We start from the raw sequence: 18,482 nt of genomic DNA on the forward strand, positions 1-18,482 counted from the left end.
CCCCCAGATCCCTTTGTACTTCAGTACTTTCCAGTTTCTTGCCATTAAGATAATAACTTGCTCTACGATTTTTCCTGCCAAAGTGCATAACCTCACACTTTCCAGTATTGTATTCCATCTGCCAAATCTCTGCCCACCTACTTAGCCTGTCTATGTCCCCTTGCAGGTTTTTTAAGTCCTCCTCACTCACTACTTTCCCTCCCATCTTAGTATCATCTGCAAACTTTGATATGTTACACTCGGTCCCCTCCTCCAAATCGTTAATATAGATTGTAAAGAGTTGGGGACCCAGCACTGACCCCTGCGGAACACCACTAGTTACTGATTGCCAGTCTGAGAATGAGCCATTTATCCCAACTCTCTGCCTTCTGTTAGATAGCCAATCCTCTTATCCATGCCAGAATATTACCCCCAATCCTGTGATTTTTTATCTTAAGCAATAATCTTTTGTGTGGCACCTTGTCAAATGCCTTTTGGAAGTCTAAATACACTACGTCCACTGGTTCCCCTTTATCCACTCTATACGTTACTTCCTCAAAGAACTCCAGCAAATTTGTCAAACATGACTTCCCCTTCATAAAACCATGCTGACTTTGTCCTATTAAATTATGATTATCCAAATGTCCTGTTACTGTCTCCTTAATAATGGACTCCAAAATTTTACCTACCACAGATGCTAGGCTAACCGGTCTATAGTTTCCAGTCTTCTGTCTACTGCCCTTTTTAAATAAGGGTGTTACATTAGCAGTTTTCCAGTCTGCCGGGACCTTTGCCGAGTCCAGGGAGTTTTGGAAAATTATTACCAATGCATCCACAATCCCTACCGCCACTTCCCTCAAGACCCTAGGATGTAAGCCATCAGGTCCAGGTGATTTATCTGCCTTGAGTCCCATTATTTTACCGAGTACCACTTCCTTAGTGATTTTGATCGTGTTTAGCTCCTCCCCCCCTTTAGCCCCCTGTTTGTCCAGTGTTGGGATATTCTTAGTGTCTTCTACTGTAAAGACTGATGTAAAATATTCATTCAGTGTTTTTGCCATCTCCATATTTCCCACCATTAATTTCCCGGTCTCATCCTCTAAGGGACCAACATTTACTTTAGCCACCCTTTTTCTTTTTATATAACTATAAAAACTCTTACTATCTGTTTTTATATTTTTTGCTAATTTACTTTCATAATCTATCTTCCCTTTCTTAATCAATCTTTTTGTTATTTTTTGCTGTCTTTTAAAGTTTTCCCAATCCTCTATCCTCCCACTAGATTTGGCTACCTTATATGCCCTTGTTTTTAGTCGAATACTATCCTTAATTTCTTTACTTAGCCACGGATGGCTGTCTTTTCTTTTACACCCTTTTCTTCTCAGTGGAATATATTTTTTTTGGAAGTTGTAAAATAACTCCTTAAATGTACACCACTGATCATGTATCGTCTTACCCTTTAATCTATTTTCCCAATCCACTCTACTCAATTCCGCTCTCATACCTTCATAGTCTCCTTTATTCAAGCTTAGCACGCTTGTTTGAGATCCAACCTTCTCACCCTCTAATTGAATATGGAATTCAACCATGTTATGGTCACTCATTCCAAGGGGATCCTTTACTAGGACATTTTTAATTAATCCTGTCTCGTTACACAGGACCAGATCTAAGGTTGCTTGCCCCCTGGTCGGTTCAGTTACATACTGCTCAAGAAACCCATCCCTAATACACTCAATGAACTCATCCTCAAGGCTGCCCTGCCCAATTTGATTTGTCCAATTAATATGATAGTTAAAATCCCCCATAATTATAGATGTTCCCTTATTACAAGCCTCAACTATTTCCTGATAGATACTCCGTCCAACAGAGTTGCCACTGTTCGGAGGCCTATATACTACGCCCACTAGTGTTTTTTTCCCCTTATTATTCCTTACCTCCACCCAAACTGTTTCATTATCCTGATCTTTTGACCCAATATCATTTCTCTGTATTACAGTGATTCCTTCCTTTATTAACATAGCCACCCCACCTCCCCTTCCTTCCTACCTGTCCTTCCTGATCGTTAAATAACCTGGTAAGTTTAATTCCCAGGCATTGTCACCCTGCAACCATGTTTCTGTAATGGCCACAAGATCATACCCATATGTAGTTATTTGTGCCATTAACTCGTCTATTTTGTTACGAATGCTACGTGCATTCAGATAGAGAACTTTCAAAGATGTTTTGTGACACTTAGTTCCTGCTTTTGCCCTTTTTATTACTTTACCTTTTACTCCATACCTTCTGCCCCTTCCTGACATGCTCTGGTTTTTAATTTCCCCACTGCTACCTAAGTCTATGACCTTCTCTGTTGTCATTTTTATTATTTGCTCTCTAGGAACCTCCCCCCCACTAGTTAGTTTAAAGCCCTCTCTACAGCCCTAGTTATATGATCCACCAGGACTCTAGTCCCAGCACTGGCCAAGTGAAGCCCGTCCCAACGGAACAGCTCCCTCCTGCCCCAGTACTGGTGCCAGTGTCCCAGGAAGCAAAACCCATTTCTCCCACACCAGTCTTTGAGCCACGCATTTAACTCTCTAATTTTATTTGTCCTAGCCAAATTCGCTTGTGGCTCAGGTAATAATCCAGAGATTATTACCCTTGTGGTTCTGCTTTTTATTTTGGCCCCTAGCTGCTCAAACTCCCTCAGCAGAACCTCCTTCCTTGTCCTATCTATGTCGTTGGTACCAACATGGACCACGACAACTGGATCCTCCCCCTCCCACTCCAAGTTTCTCCCCAGTCCAGAGGAGATGTCCTTAACCCTGGCACCGGGCAGGCAACACAGCCTTCGGGACTCTCGCTCTCGGCTGCAAAGAACTCTATCTATCCCCCTAACGACACTATCCCCTACCACTACAACATTTCTTTCAACTCCCCCCAGATGTTTCCACTTGTGGGGGACTCCAAAACTATGGACCATAAATATAAAATAGTCACTAATAAATCCACTAAGGAATTCAGGAGAATCTTCTTTACCGAGAGAGTGGTGAGAATGTGGAACTCGCTGCCACAGGGAGTGGTTGAGGTGATTTGCATAGGTGCATTGAAGGAGAAGCTAGATAAGTACATGAAGGAGAAAGGAATAGAAAGATATGCTGCTAAGGTGGGAGGAGGCTCGTGTGGAGAATAAAAACTGAGAGAAACCTGTTGGGGCGAATGACCTGTTTCTGTGCTGTGAAATTCTCTGAAATTCTGTGTGATGATTCAGTTTTGTGGTGGTGCTCACATTATCTGGTAATGACTGCTGCAGAATGATCTGTTTGAAAGACTGCTACAAAATATATTTGACAATCTTGCAGAGATCCCAGTTTTCAGAATCTGAATTTATCCGGTTCACACATAGATTGTCATCTTATTTATCATGTGAAAGCTTTTCAAAAAGGAATTGCACCTTTGAAATGTTGAAAGACACTTGTAAGTGCAGCAGTCCCTTTGAATGCTGACTGTGGCTCAATGCTTTCTGTCATGTAACACTGAATTTTCTGTAGATATATACGGTTGAGATTACGGAGTGTAGATAAAAAAGAACAATTTTTAAAGGAGAGTAGTAATGTTGCAGATCAAAAAGGAGAAAATTGGAAACATTTTTAAAAGAAAAAATGTAATTTTCCTCTATGGTCGCTGAATGTTTGTTTCAGTAATAATGTATCCATTGTGCTATACAAAGTATGGGACTATATATATTTTTAATTAATTTAAAATATTAACTGCAGTAGAAATATTAATTTAATTGACACTCTGATTTATTTTGCAATGAATCCATTCCTTCCCCCATTGGAGATCCCCTCTCAGATTTCCCCACATCATACTCTATTTTCAGACCAAGCAATGGGATGGATAACTTCATCCCACGGCTCTGGTAATTGTACTACTTTTTTAAATTTATAATATATTAAAAACTAATGTTTGGTTGCAATTAGAACTGCACCTGTAGGTAACACTGTCAGTGTAAAGTTATTTTATCTAACGTTATGTGACGGGTCTACCACGTTCAAGAGAATTCAATTCACATTTCATTTAAAAATTGAAAAGCCGAAATTAAAGCCAAAATGTAAAAAATTCTAAAGATGTTAAATAGCACAGATGAAAAACAGAAGAGGAAAAAACAACAGAGGAAAAGTACCCGTCAACCCAAAACAAATAATCCAAGCAAAATCGTCCGCCTTTTCCATTTCAACCCATCCACTGGCTGCCATTCCTTTTCCCCTTCCCAGCCCCTGTGAAGCCCACAGTTTTCACTTGCAGGCTACCCCTACCCTCTTTTACATAAATCTCCCCCTCCCCAACTGTATTTACTATCCAGAGCAATCCTCTCCCCACTTTCTATATTTCTCCTCTCCCGATGACTGACTGTTCTCTACCTTAATCCCTCTACCTCTACTAATCTGAATTCATTTTCCTCAGCATTCCCTTCCCCCTCTTCTCTCCCTTTCATCTCCACCCCTCCCCTGTCCCATCTTCTCCCACTGTCTTCTCCTGCACCTCCTCTCCCCTCCTCCCTCTCCCCTCCTCCCTCTCTCCTCCTCCCTCTCCACTTCGCTCTTCCTCTCCCACTCCTGCTTTTTTGAACATATATGCGTAAATGATTGCCTTCAAAAGAAACATTGAAGATTGATTTTATTCTGTGTTGATCTTTCATTAGCCAATTGTGATGATATAGAAGCTACTGTTCCTCTAGGATTTGATGCTGTGATAGTGTTCTTGAATGTAATTTCTGGCTTGCTATTTTATCAGTTACTATTTAAAAAAAATGCTCAGTATGCTTATACATTGCCTTTTCCATTCACACTAAATTAACAGAATGCTGCACAAATGTCCAAAAGGTTTATACCCTGTTAAATAAACAGCAGTATGTAATTAGCACAATAAATGTGACTAGCACCTTGCAACAGTGTGAACTTACATTACGGCTGCTATTCACAAGATATATATTCAGCTCAGACGATTAAAGCAAAGCATTGTAACCATCTTGCAGCTAAAAGCAATGTTTGTAGATTATATTCCATTTACACTGCTATTAAATAACTCATGAGCCACATATGTGGATTAACATGCCATACCACAATAAAAATGAAACAGAAATGTAAATCTGCGTGAATCTTGTGCCTAAAGTTGCAGCATTCATATTTTGATATCTTTTATCAGTGGCCCATGACATTTAGCCTAATGCCCCACCTCCTCATGTCAATTTTTGGAGACACACAGGTGTCCCTACACTAGCTACCTAAAACCAGAAACTCATCCACTTCTGGTACTGTGATTCCTAATATGGATACTGACATGGATACTCTTTCAGCTGCTACAAACAGGAACAGGGGCTGGGTGGAATGGCTCGTTAGGTTTCTGGTGCTATGTTCGTCCATTTCTCCTCAGGGTACTCTTTTGTTTGGACCCAAAAAAAACCCCAAAACAAATTGGACTGTAAATTAACAAAAGTTCAACTAAAACTTAACAAATCAAATTAAAATTTGGTTTTCCGGGTTGATGATGCACTCCAGTCCCCGCGGCGCCCACTGGTCGCGGAAATACTCAAGTGTGCCGGCGGACACCGCGTGCTCCATTTCCAGGGCCACCCGGGCGCGAACATGTTTCTCCTCAGGGTATGGCTTAAATCAGTATTACCAATGTAAAAGATACATTTAAATGAAGGAATTCGCATTTAATTGGCAACACTAATCTTTGCATTATCTTTTATTGATATAACTATAGCTAGCTGTTTCCCACTACAAATTACAAAAAAATTGATTTCAATATTACAAATTAATATAGAAATGCCTTTAGCAGGAATTACCATTTTGATTCATCTTTCAGCTCCAATTTTTTTTAAAGCACAGAAAGCTCCACAGTTATTAGAAAAATTAAGGAAAGTCTGAAATTAGGCATTCTGGCGCAGTGCAGTGATGCTCCATCACACTGTATCACTGTGTTCACGTTTCAAAGAAAAGCAGAGGACTGATCATTCTTGCACACCTGTGTGAATGAATTGCAATGTTTAGAGGGACTTGTGGGCTTGTTGCTCACTCACTCTGGGATAGGAAATGGCACGCCATGCAAGAGACCTAAAAAATTGGACGGATAGAATGTATTAAGCTTTTTGATCTTCTACATTTCTCTGAATCTGATTTCCTACATTGATAATGAGAATAAAATCAGTTTTGTAGATCCTATGTAAAAGGACAGAGACACTCAGTTTGAAAGCTGAAAAAATCTTTCAATACTCAAAAAACAGTTAATGACCTTTCTTCTTAAAGGTATGAAACGACCATTAAGTCCTCCTCTACCTCCTGAAAGTGGTGACGCTGATGCTTCCTTGGTGAATGACGACGTCACAGAATTGCAATCTGTTACGACAGACAGTGCACAGAAGCGAGAAAGAAAACTCCAGACTTACACTCTTTGTGGGGTGTGTAACATTCAACTCAACTCAGCTGCTCAGGCCCAGATCCACTACAATGGCAAATCCCACCAAAAACGACTAAAAAAGCTTCATAATGGAAAAATGTCCACAAATCAAGGTAAGGTTGGAACTAGATATGCTGAAAAAGGATCTCCCATAAACTAGAACATCTGGTTGATCCTTTAACAGAAACAATCCTATTGGGTTTGCTACTCACAAACACACAGGGAAGACTACAAGGGGAGAGACGAGGATTTTTTTGTCACAATGTTAATCTCAAACTTCATTAGAGAAAGAAAGGCAAGGTATGCTTGATTGCAATCTGTTTCTGCCTAGAAAAGATGCTGCTTAAAGTATTCATCACGGACAATTTTTGCGGTTATTTTATTCTTCAGAAGAAAGGGATTTTTGAGCGTTTTTATATGTTAGCTGTGACCATCAATAGAAAAGATCTGTTGCCTCTCTAGATCCATTTCTACTGTAGATAAAAAGCGTTACTCTTTCAACCTTGGCTGTGTCCTTGAGGAGCATGCCTGTCTTCTATCTCAGCCATTCCCTGCATCCCATTTCAAGAAACGGCCAGGAATTTCTTCGTAGCTGGTCCCACCCCATAACGTCGCCAGAAATGTGGCTCGTGGAGCGTGAACAGTCACAAGGAAATTCCCTGCCCGCTTTCAATTCTGAAAATGTCAACTCTGTAATCTGTCTATAAACCAGCCTGCGAGATTCGGGATCAACATTTGAATCATTAAAAGCGAGGTGAGGGGAAGTGGACGATGCGTCCACTAAGTGTGACCTGGTCTCCAGTGACTGAAGGACAGAAGGAAGGAGATAAGCCACCGGCAGGAGGCTGTAGGTGAACTAACCCGGCCGGTGGGAGAGGAGCAGTTCATGTCGGCCTGTGCTGTGCACTGTTGTTAAATGTGTTTTATTATGGGAGTCAGGCAGCTTCAGTGATTCTTGAGGACTGAGCCTCACCTAGAAACTGGGTTTCTGTGGTGGGGTGTGGGAGTCAGTGAATTGAATTAGGTTTGTTTTTGGTTTTATTTATTATTTTTACAACTTGCTGTGTATTGAAAAAAGGTAAAATTGCACGAAAACATCGGTTAGAAGTTATTTATAGCAATGATTTTGTAGAATCAGTGAAATTTACGGAGCGTCTCATTGTGGTCAGTAGTGTAGAAACATCACAGGAGTAGTTTATATTTTAAAATGATTTCTCCTTGAATCTTTCTATTTTGCGTTCTTGCTTTAATTTATAAATTAGGTTGTAATTCATCTCACAGAAATCTTTGTATTCTGCAAAACGAGAAGAATTAAATATTTTAAACAGCGCTTGGTGATACTGAGGCACTCAACGAAAGTAAACGCAATAATATTTGCAAGCAGTGGACAAACATCACGTGATCAAACGCCACATGATCAAGCATCACATGATTGTCACATAATCAAACCTCCATGGCTGCGTCTAACCAGAGTTGGCAGCTCGAGCATGGCACACAGCTGCATGGTCTTGCACCCATCCAATTACCACAATTATATCTTTTATTTGAACACATTATGCCCCAGATATGCTAACTTGAAGTTGCATATGCATTCTTTTGTCTCCTGTCCCACAGACTCGGTACAAATGAGCAACATGGCTAGCAAGAACACTGCAGTCGGTCTCTCATTATAAGTAAAATTATGGCTATTTAAAAAAAAATAAACCAGCACAGTAGAAAAGGCTTTGTGTGATTCATCAGTTTGTGGAATTGCTCAGTTTGATTTTTTGTTTGATTATTTAATCAACCCTCTGTCAAAAAAACAAATACAAAAAAAAAGCCTTTAGTAATTTCCAACTCACATGATTTTAGCCTTTGTTTACCGATTTGCACTGCTTGTAAAAGTTTAATTACATTTGCTCTGGAGACTTTGGCCATTTAAGGGGAACAATTACCAATCTACCAACGCGATGCACCATTTAAAATGTACTTAAGCTTCTACAATATAAAAGGTAAACAAAAAAAGTCAGTTTAAATTGCTTGTCAATTGATTTGAACAAGGAGGAATTTTCATAGATTTGTAAAGTTCTAAGCTTAGAAAATAGGTGTTAACCTATTGAAAATGAATGGAATTACTCCTCTGTTAAAATAGAGGACAGAGGAATATTATAAGAATGTCAGGCTAATATTGCCGCTGAAATTTCCCAATCTGTAGGGTGGCTTCAGGGAGACCCATGGGCCCTGGTTGACTCGAAGGCTGGTTTGAAGTTGCATTTTGATTTGGGCATGTAATGCTGGGACCGACGCACGCTTACATATTGTAATTTGCAGCAATGAATTTTGAAAGGAAAGCAAAATATTGCACATCTATGCATTAAATATGCTTGAGCAGCAAGATCGGCTTGTGCATGCCCAAAATATATTTTGGGCCGTAAAATTGTTTCAAATGTTATGGCTTGATTTTCGTTCTGCTGCATGATGGGCACTTTATCATCTGCTCAGGAGGTTGTAATTTTCTTCTGAATTCTGTTCATTAGCAATCACATCCAAACAGCACAAGACTGTATATTACTGAAGTGGTGCCATGCAATAAATGTTTCATAAATCACATACATTTGAGTTTGTGTCTTCATTTATTCACCATGATGATTATAATGAGCTGTAGCAATTGATTTTTTTCCTCCCACAAAATGAGCCCTTTAATTAGAATTATCAAGCAAGCACATTAACCAGATTTTGCTGTACATGTTTTTACTCAGTCTTAAGATACTGACTGTAAAATATCTATATATGAAGCATATTCAGAAAGGATCCATTTATTAGTGCCAGAATTATTGCATTTTTTGTAGATTTGGGTAATTGGATGAACCAGTGGGATAAACCATAGTGTCCAAGTACACTATTAAGTGTTGATAGATTGACATTATATTGTAATGTTTGTTTAACAGACCTTTTGGAAAATATTGATTTTCTACATAGTACTGATAAGCCACTGAATCAAATGAATATTCACACACAACTGATTTTCATTTTATGTGCACCTTGGATGGCACCAGTGAGAGGCCTGAATCATTTTCAAGGTCAGGCCTTATTAGAATGCTTTCAGCAAGCTGCGCGCACTGATAGACAGCTCGCCAATCAGGAGGGCGGGCAATCTGGTGGCTCCTCTGCGGAGCTGAGTCAGAAGTAGGCCCTTAAAGGGGAGGGGTGAGAGGTCATGGAGGGACCAGCAGCAGGTAGAAAGATTTTTTTGAGGCCCTTCAGAGCAGCTTGAAGACCGCTCAACGCTCAGTTCCACCAGCCGGAGCGTATGCTCTTCTCAGCGGAACACCAAAATTGCATCGGGGTCCCACAGATGGCGAAGGATCCCGTTTTGCATATGTAAGTAGGGTCCCGCCTGTTTTAGGCAGGAGCACTGCTTGACTGCTTCCTGGCCTGCTCCAAAAGCGCAGCCGCTGGACTTCGAAGGGAACGGGGTTGTAAGTAGTATACTGCGATTTTCAATTTACCTGTTTCCACTCGAATGGGGACAAAAATCGCTCCCATAATTTTAGTCTGTTTAAAAGATTGGTCTGTTAAACTGGTGTGAATTTGGTGTTATGGCATTACTGCAGTATGATGTTGATTACTGCACATGTGGACTGGCAGTGAAATATTGCTGTCTGCCCTGAATGTGTTAGTGAAGTGTGTTTGACTCCCAGAATCCAGGATCAACGCTGATTAAGTCAGCCAGTGCCATTATTAACTCGTTCAGGCTACCTCTGAAGTCACTGGGCATCAATACTATAAACATTGATATTTCATAATTACCTCATTTTTCTTTCTCGTTTACCTATATTTGTTGCAGTTGGATGTTCTATGAAGTAAGTCGTCGGTGTTTAAACTCAACGATGTTGATGGAGCTTACTTTCGTAGAACCCCATTCTTATCATAGCTAAAACTGGAAACAATACCACTTGTAGAGCTTATTCAGTTGTTACAAAGATTAATTAGAATCAACACATTGAAAGAAGTTAAGGATAATTCGCAGCACTGTATACTTGTTACAACTTCATGTGAGAAATTTCTGTCTGAGATGTATGAGACACTGGTTTCATGTGAATCTAGTTGAATTTTATTTTCTGATTGATGCACAAATTAAAAAGTTATCCCCCAATTCAATTCCTTAGAACGTACCACCACAGATTTCTTAGACAAACATCTTTAACTGGATTCTCTAAGATCTGGGGTGCTCAATGTCATTTGCAATGGTCAAAAAGTTTCCTACCAATTCGCAAATGTACTTACTGTAAATCTGCAGTATTGCATAATGCAAGCACCACAGATCTTGATATGCTGTATTCTATGAATAATACATTTAAAAAGTAGTGTTATATTTCAGTGCAGAAATGCCACTGAAGACCCTAAAGGGTTAACATTGAAGCTGAGGTATCAGCAACTGTTGGAACTGATGCATTCAGTTGATTCCATACTTCTATATGGCCATTACTGAGTGCACGGTGCGCTCAGGATTAAGGGGAGTTGGAGTCATTTTTAGTGATTTGTAGTTTCAATAATGGAAAAAACCAAACATCTTCAGACATTTGATATGACTTTGAACAACTTAGAGGCTTAAAATATTGGCAGTATCTACGGATATTGGTTTTAGTCAACTGCTGACTGAAAAATTGTGGAACGGCTGCTGCATTGGAGCAGGGCCTATCTTACACAAGTCAGCAATGATAAGGCCTTTTAGTTTGTGTACATCTGGTACCAGTGCAGCTCAGTTATTTGATTCAGTTGTGCTCCAAGATTCAAGGTTCTAGGAATACTTCCAGTGAAATGATTCCCACAAGGATCCATTACCATGAGCTAGCCTGTGCGCTGATGGAATAAAAATATCCCCTTTACCTGTGATGGTTGCAACTGCAAACCAGTCTGGAGTCTCTGATATAGGGGATTAAGGAAATACAAAAACCCTGCCCATTAATGATAACCTTAAATGATTAAATCCGGATGGTGAACTCTAAGCGGCGCTGGATCACACTGATAAGAGAGAGCTTTGGGGAAAGTAATGTTGAGAATCCAACCAAGTAAATAAAAACTGGAGATTTAAAATATATATATGTTATGTATAAGTCTGCTGTTTGCTTACATTACAGCAAGTGATTATTATTTTTCTGGTTTAGGTATGTTTATACCTTTTAATTACATGCACACTTTTAGCACAATTATCATAGAGTAAATTTAAATGGGAAGTTACATGTTATGGATAAACTGAATCAAAAGCAGAAGTAAACAACATAGAAAGCACGGTGGCATAGTGGTTAGCACTGTTGCCTCACAGCGCCAGAGACCCGGGTTCGAATCCAACCTCGGGCGACTGTCTGTGTGGAGTTTGCACATTCTCCCCGTGTTTGCGTGGGTTTTCTCCGGGTGCTCCGGTTTCCTCCCACAGTCCAAAGATGTGCGGGTTAGGTTGATTGGCTATGATAAATTGACCCTTAATGTTAGGGGGATTAAATACGTGGGGTTACAGGGATATGTGTTGGTGTAGGGGTTACGGGGATCGGGTGGGATATGGCTCGATGGGCCGAAATGGCCTCTATCTGCACTGTGGGGTTTCTGTGATTCTGTGACGTCTCAATCCACTTTACAGTCAATGAAGTACTTTTAAAGTGTAGCCGCTGTGGTATTGTAGGAAACCCGGCAGCCAATTTGCGCACAGCAAGCTCCCACAAACAGTGATGAAATAAATGACTAGTTAATCTGTATTTACTGATGTTGATTGAGGGATAAATATTGGCCAGGACACCGAGGATAACTCCCCTGCTCTTCTTCGAAATAGTGCCATGGGATCTTTTACATCTACCTGAGAGGGCAGACGGGGCCTCAGTTTAACATCTCATCCGAAACAGGCAAAATGATAGTGAAATTTTAACAATGTTACAATAACAAAATGCTAATTATTTGGTAGAACACTCTATGAAATACAATCATTTTTTTCCCCTTTTATATTTCTTTATTCTGTACCATTTATTCTGCATGGAAATATGTACCTGTTGGAGGCATTGGTTCTGTTAAAGCCAACTTCTTCCCCTGTTCATTTCTTTGTGTCGTTAATGGAATGGGCTTCCAATCAAGGTGATTGCCATTTGCAGTGGATGCACTCAGCGCACAATCAGCTGCACATTCTGTTTGATGTTCAGAGCAAATGGGTTTAATTAAAACCTTGTTATTCATAAACTATCAGAGTCTACTGGAACCGCTGCACATAAATTATGTCATCTATCTCACTGTAAGTGAGTGACACAGTCCGTTTACTGTCAAATTTTGCCAAATATTGTGCTACAGACCCATTCATACTAGGCACTGGGCTGAGACTGCCCAAACTCATTTTGCATAACGACATAAAGAAAGAAACTGCAAATCTGAAACAAAAACAGAAAATGCTGGAAATACACAGCAGATCCAACCGCATCTGTAAAGAGAAAGTATGGGTCTAGTCTTTCATCGGAACTGAAAACTGAACGAAAAACAAGCATTTTAGTATAAGAAAGTCTTGCATTTATATAGCGCTTTTCATGACTTCAGGACATCCCAAAGCACTTTACAGCTAATTAAGTACTTTTTGAAGTGTAGTCACTGTTGTAATGTAGTAGGGTTAAGAAACAAAGAACAGAAACATTGCTCATGGGTTGAATCACCTGCAAACTACTGTAAGATCATCTCGGAGAGGCAATGGAAAGACAATGTGTAAAAGGCACGAAAACAGGAAATTGGACAATGATAAAGAAACAAAAAAAATACTGCAACTGCAGCAATGAAATGAAAACAGCAAATAGTAGAAACATCCATGAAAAATGGAGACTTAGCACAAACTAGGTGATCACTTTGCCGAACACTTTGGCTGCAATTTTATCAGCGGTGTCGGGATGGTGGCGGGAGAGCTGCTTTCCGGGTTCCAGTCATGATCCTGGCTGCAGCCGCTCTGTCAAAGGGATTTCCCCTTGATTGGTCTTGTTAAGCCCGCCCAGCAAGCTTCCCGGCCAATTAACAGGAAGCGGGTCTGATGATGTCATTTGATGACATGTCATCAGCTGGTTTCCTTAAAGGGACCACAGCCACATTGAGTTTGACAGTTGTTCTGTCAGTATTTGACAGCATTGAGGTGCTGCAAACACTGATAAGCACTGTACGAAGGTGGACGCTTGCACCCAGGCTCTCCAATGACTCCCTCCATATGCTTATGGAGGGAGTCACAGCAAGCAGGGAGGTTCTCTTCCCTTCCAAGGGTGGAAGAGACCTCCCCAGGACACCAACGCAGCCTGGTTGCACATTGCACAGGAGGGCAAAAGCAGGGATGTTGTCAGGGGTCCTTGGCTGCAGTGACGCCAACCTTTCAATGATCTCAGAGGATCACGAAATGTTACTGCAAAGCCACACTCAAACTCAACCTGCTGTGCCACTCAACACATCCCTATCACACTGCCTTCCAAACCCTTCTCCTGCACATCCTCACACCAACTTACCTTGCACCTCCACCTAACCCTCTCTATCTACTTCATCACTTCCCCATCTCACTAGCCACCCTTCACACACACCCTCATCCTAGTACAAGCTAACAACACACAAGGGTAGGCACTTGAGAGGTTTAGCCAATGTCCATGTGAAGTTTCTGGTAATGTGTTGTCATACAGTGAAATCTATTTTTCCAACACTGCCCCGTATTGGACAGATCCACGCGCACCTTGAGAAGTGTCTTACTGAGTTTCCGCCGCCCCCCCCCCCGCTATAGTGATGAGTGTGCATGGAATGGCTTGGACATTAAAGGGATGCTTCGCGGTGCTGGTGTGGGATGGTGTCAACCTGGTGTATCATGTGGCAGCCAGGGTTAACAGCGTCAAGTAAAGTAAATCTGGCCATGATGATGCCCTCGCTGGCCTCCCGGGCAGTAATGTTGTCAAAGGCTGATGCCTTGTGTCCTGTGCAGCTTTAGGTGATGGCGGAGAAGGTTGGTGATGTTGGTGTGCCTAGTGATGTTGGTGCTGATCGTGGAAGGATTCAGAGGACCAAGGTCTGATTTTTTCAAGGGCACCGATATTGCTGCAATAGATGGCAGCTGCAGGTGAGATGACAGAAGCGATCTGTCAGTGGTGAGAGAGGTTGTTCCAATGAGGTGCCACTGGACATACAGTTGCCTCTAAACACTTGCAAGTAAAGAAATCTCTATATTACAAATGAAGTAATTTCTGCTCTCTGAAACTGACCATCTGCAACATGGCATCCTTTACACCACTTCTGCAGCTGTCAGCTTATCAGCTACATCAGAGCAAACTCAACTCACGCCAGGGTGAGCTGACGTGTTCCCAGAGCAGCGGGTAACTCGTGGGGAGCACGGAAAATTGGAAGGAAGCCTCAAAATACCATTAAATTGGCTGTTAACAAGCCATTTAATGAGCTCAATTGTATCCACCGTTGCTTAGTGTCAGGTCAGTTCTCCGCTGACAGACCCGACACCTGGGAGACTTGCGTGGAGGCGGGTTGACAGTGGCTTTCCTACCCACTGTCAATCTTTGCTATTTTGACAGTGGACCCACCACCAAACCCACCCGCTGAGCGCCGGCAGAATTTCGGCCTTTCAGTCTGTCCATGCGTGTGACTCTGGACTCCATGGGATCGATTTTACTAGGCCCGAGAACGTGGGATTGGAAGGGTGTGAGTTGTCAAAATCGCAAAAAATGGCAGGTGCGTCTGATCCCGCCTCCATCCCGCCTCTGAGCAATTTTCCCACATTAGTAGTTTCACACCCCGTTTCCATCCCACCTCCAAGAGGCGGGATAGGCCCTTAAGGCCCTTAAAGCAGTTAATTGCCTCTATAATCCCATTTTGAGAGGTCTTTCTGATTTTAACACTTTTTCCCCCCGTCCTGCCCGTCTCCTCTGCAACACGCCAGTTAATCCTGGCGGCCTCACAAGTGGATTGCTTACTAACAGCTGCAGCTTCACCACTAAAAAGGAGTTTTCACCAATGATCATTTGCAGGTGGCAGCACTTTGTTGTCTCAGGCCTGGGGGAACTTTTAGCAGGCCTACTCATTGTTGTGGATGTTTGGAGCCTGACACCCATCTCCAGTGTGACCTCCTGGGAAACCCCCCACCCCACCTTGACTGAGCGCTTCCTCAACTGAGGCATATACCAGAAGCATGGGAACCATTTATTTCCTTTCCTCATGGACATCAGATTCGGACGAAGACCAGCCACGGCAGCAGCAGCACCACCAACAGCAGGAGCAACAACAGGAACACCAAGCTGCTGCTCACCCACCTGAAACTGCACAGGCCAGAAGGCACCAGTGCGCGACCACATTGCTGCCCGGGATGCAAGGGACGCACTCATCTTGCCCAGATTTGGTTAGCCTGCACAATCAAACACTTTTGCTTCACACCTTCTTACCAGAGCATCGACAATGGATAAGAACCTGCGGATTCCTATCACTCTAACCACCATACTGACAATTGCAAGTAGCCCTGAGCCCTCAATGTGAAAGTCCCATTCGCGAAATGACACACGCCGCAACTTCAGCAGTTTGCCATCAAATAAAAACTGACTGTAAAAGCTTCTATAGATATGTGAAGAGAAAAAGATTGGTGAAGTCAAGTGTAGGTCCCTTGCAGTCAGAATCAGGGGAATTTATAATGAGGAACAAAGAAATGGCAGACCAATTAAATACATACTTTGGTTCTGTCTTCACAAAGGAGGACACACATAATCTCCCAGAGATGTCGGGGAACATAGGGCCTAATGAGAGGGAGGAATTGAATGAAATCAGTATTTGTAGGGAAATGGTGTTAGGGAAATTGATGGGATTGAAGGCCGATAAATCCCCAGGGCCTGATAATCTACATCCTAGGATACTTAAGGAAGTGACCCTAGAAATAATAGATGCATTGCTGGTCATCTTCCAAAATTCTATAGACTCTGGAACAGTTCCCATGGATTGGAGGGTAGCTAATGTAACCCCACTATTTAAAAAAGGTGGTAGAGAGAAAACGGGGAATTATAGACCGGTAAGCCTGACATCGGTAGGGGGGAAAATGCTAGAGTCCATTATAAAAGATATAATAGCAGAGCACTTGGAAAACAGTGACAGGATCGGACAAAGTCAACATGGATTTACAAAAGGTAAGTCATGCTTGACTAATCTACTGGAATTTTTTGAGGATGTAACTGGTAGAATAGATAAGGGTGAACCAGTGGATGTGGTGTATTTGGACTTTCAGAAGGCTTTCGATAAGGTCCCGCATAAGAGATTAGCGTGCAAAGTTAAAGCACATGGGATTGGGGGTAAGGTACTGACTTGGATAGAGAACTGGTTGGCTGACAGGAAGCAAAGAGTTGGAATAAACGGGCCTTTTTCCGAGTGGCAGGCAGTGACTAGTGGGGTACCGCAGGGATCGGTGCTAAGACCCCAGCTATTCACAATATATATTAATGATCTAGACGAGGGAACTAGATGTAATCTCTCCAAGTTTGCAGACGACACAAAGCTGGATGGGCGTGTGTGCTGTGAGGAGGATGCCGAGAAACTCCAGTATGATTTGGACAGGTTGTGTGATTGGGCAGATGCATGGCAGATGCAGTATAATGTGGATAAATGCAAGGTTATCCACTTTGGTGGCAAAAACAGGAAGACAGATTATTATCTGAACGGCAATAGATTGGGAGAAGGGGAAGTGCAACAAGACCTGGGTGTCCTTGTGCACCAGTCGCTGAAGGTAAGCATGCAGGTGCAGCAGGAGGTTAAGAACGCAAATGGTATGTTGGCCTTCGTAGCGAGAGGATTCGAGTACAGGAACAAGGATGACTTGCTGGAGTTGTACAGGGCCTTGGTGAGACGACACCTTGAGTATTGTGTGCAGTTTTGGTCACCTTATCTGAGGTGTTCTTGCCATGGAGGGAGTGCAGCGAAGATTCACCAGACTGATACCTGGGATGGCAGGAATGGCGTATGAAGAGAGACTGGGTCGATTAGGTTTATATTCGCTAGAGTTTAGAAGAATGAGCGAGGATCTCATTGAAACTTATAAAGTTCTGACAGGACTAGACAGACTAGATGCAGGAAGGATGTTCCTGATGGCGGGGGAGTCCAGAATCAGAGGTCAGTCTAAGGATAAGGAGTAAGCCATTTAGGACTTAGATGAGGAGGAATTTCTTCACCCAGAGAGTGGTGAACCTGTGGAATTCTCTACCACAGAAGGCAGTTGAGGCCAATTCATTAAATATATTCCAAGAAGGAGGTAGACATATTTCTTAAGGCTAAAGGGATCAAGGGATATGGGGAGAAAGCAGGGACAGGGTACTGAATTTAGATGATCAGCCATGATCTCATTAAATGGTAGAACAGGCTTGAGGGGCCGAATGGCCTACTCCTGCTCCTATCTTCTATGTTTCTATGTTTCTAAATCTGTTTATCATAACAATTGAAGGATGGCTTGTCAAAATTCAATACAACAGAACAACCAAGTGACTACCCTTGTAACTACTTGTGCTTTATCTTCCTCTTACGTGTGCTCCTACATGGTGCTTCCCCTGTGGCTTCAGCAGATGTGGAGGCCCCTTGCCTAGCCAATCAAGCAATTTGCCTCGCAGCTTCTTACCTGAGCATTGACAATGGTCAAGAACCAGCGGATTCCTAGCAATTTGACCACCATACTGACAATTGCAAGTAATCTTAAGCCCTCAATGTGGAAGTCCCATTCGCAAAATGACACACACCACAACTACAGCAGTAGCCATCAGATTTTTTATTTACAGTAATCATCTGATGGCTTTTTAACATAAAACATCAAATTTCACCCAAGTGACTACCCTTGTGACTATTTGTGCAGTATCTTTCTCTTACGTGTGCTCCTACGTGGTGCTTCCCCTATGGCTTCAGCAGATGTGGAGGCCCCTTGCTCACTTTCTTGCTGCTCCTGTCTCGACACCTTTTTTAAAATTCATTGATGGGATGAGGGCGTCGCTGGCTAGGCCTGCATTTAGTGCCCATCCCTAATTGCCCTTGAGAAGATGGTGGTGAGCCGCCTTCTTGAACCGCTG

At 42.1% G+C, this 18,482-nt stretch overlaps 1 protein-coding gene across 3 annotated transcripts in view; it reads left to right on the forward strand.

Moving 5' to 3' along the window:
• znf385c (zinc finger protein 385C) overlaps positions 1-18,482 on the forward strand; it is a 688,258-nt gene that overhangs the window by 234,152 nt on the left and 435,624 nt on the right. For all 3 annotated transcript variants that reach the window (XM_085966483.1, XM_085966484.1, XM_085966485.1), the window contains one exon: positions 6,273-6,536. In XM_085966483.1, the coding sequence (XP_085822609.1) occupies positions 6,275-6,536 (262 nt within the window). In that variant the 5' untranslated portion in view covers positions 6,273-6,274. The remainder of the gene's footprint in view (positions 1-6,272; positions 6,537-18,482) is intronic.

The sequence above is a fragment of the Somniosus microcephalus genome, chromosome 24, assembly GCF_052327205.1.
Source record: "Somniosus microcephalus isolate GS21.2 chromosome 24, FLI_Smic_1.0, whole genome shotgun sequence".
Taxonomy (NCBI): domain Eukaryota; kingdom Metazoa; phylum Chordata; class Chondrichthyes; order Squaliformes; family Somniosidae; genus Somniosus; species Somniosus microcephalus.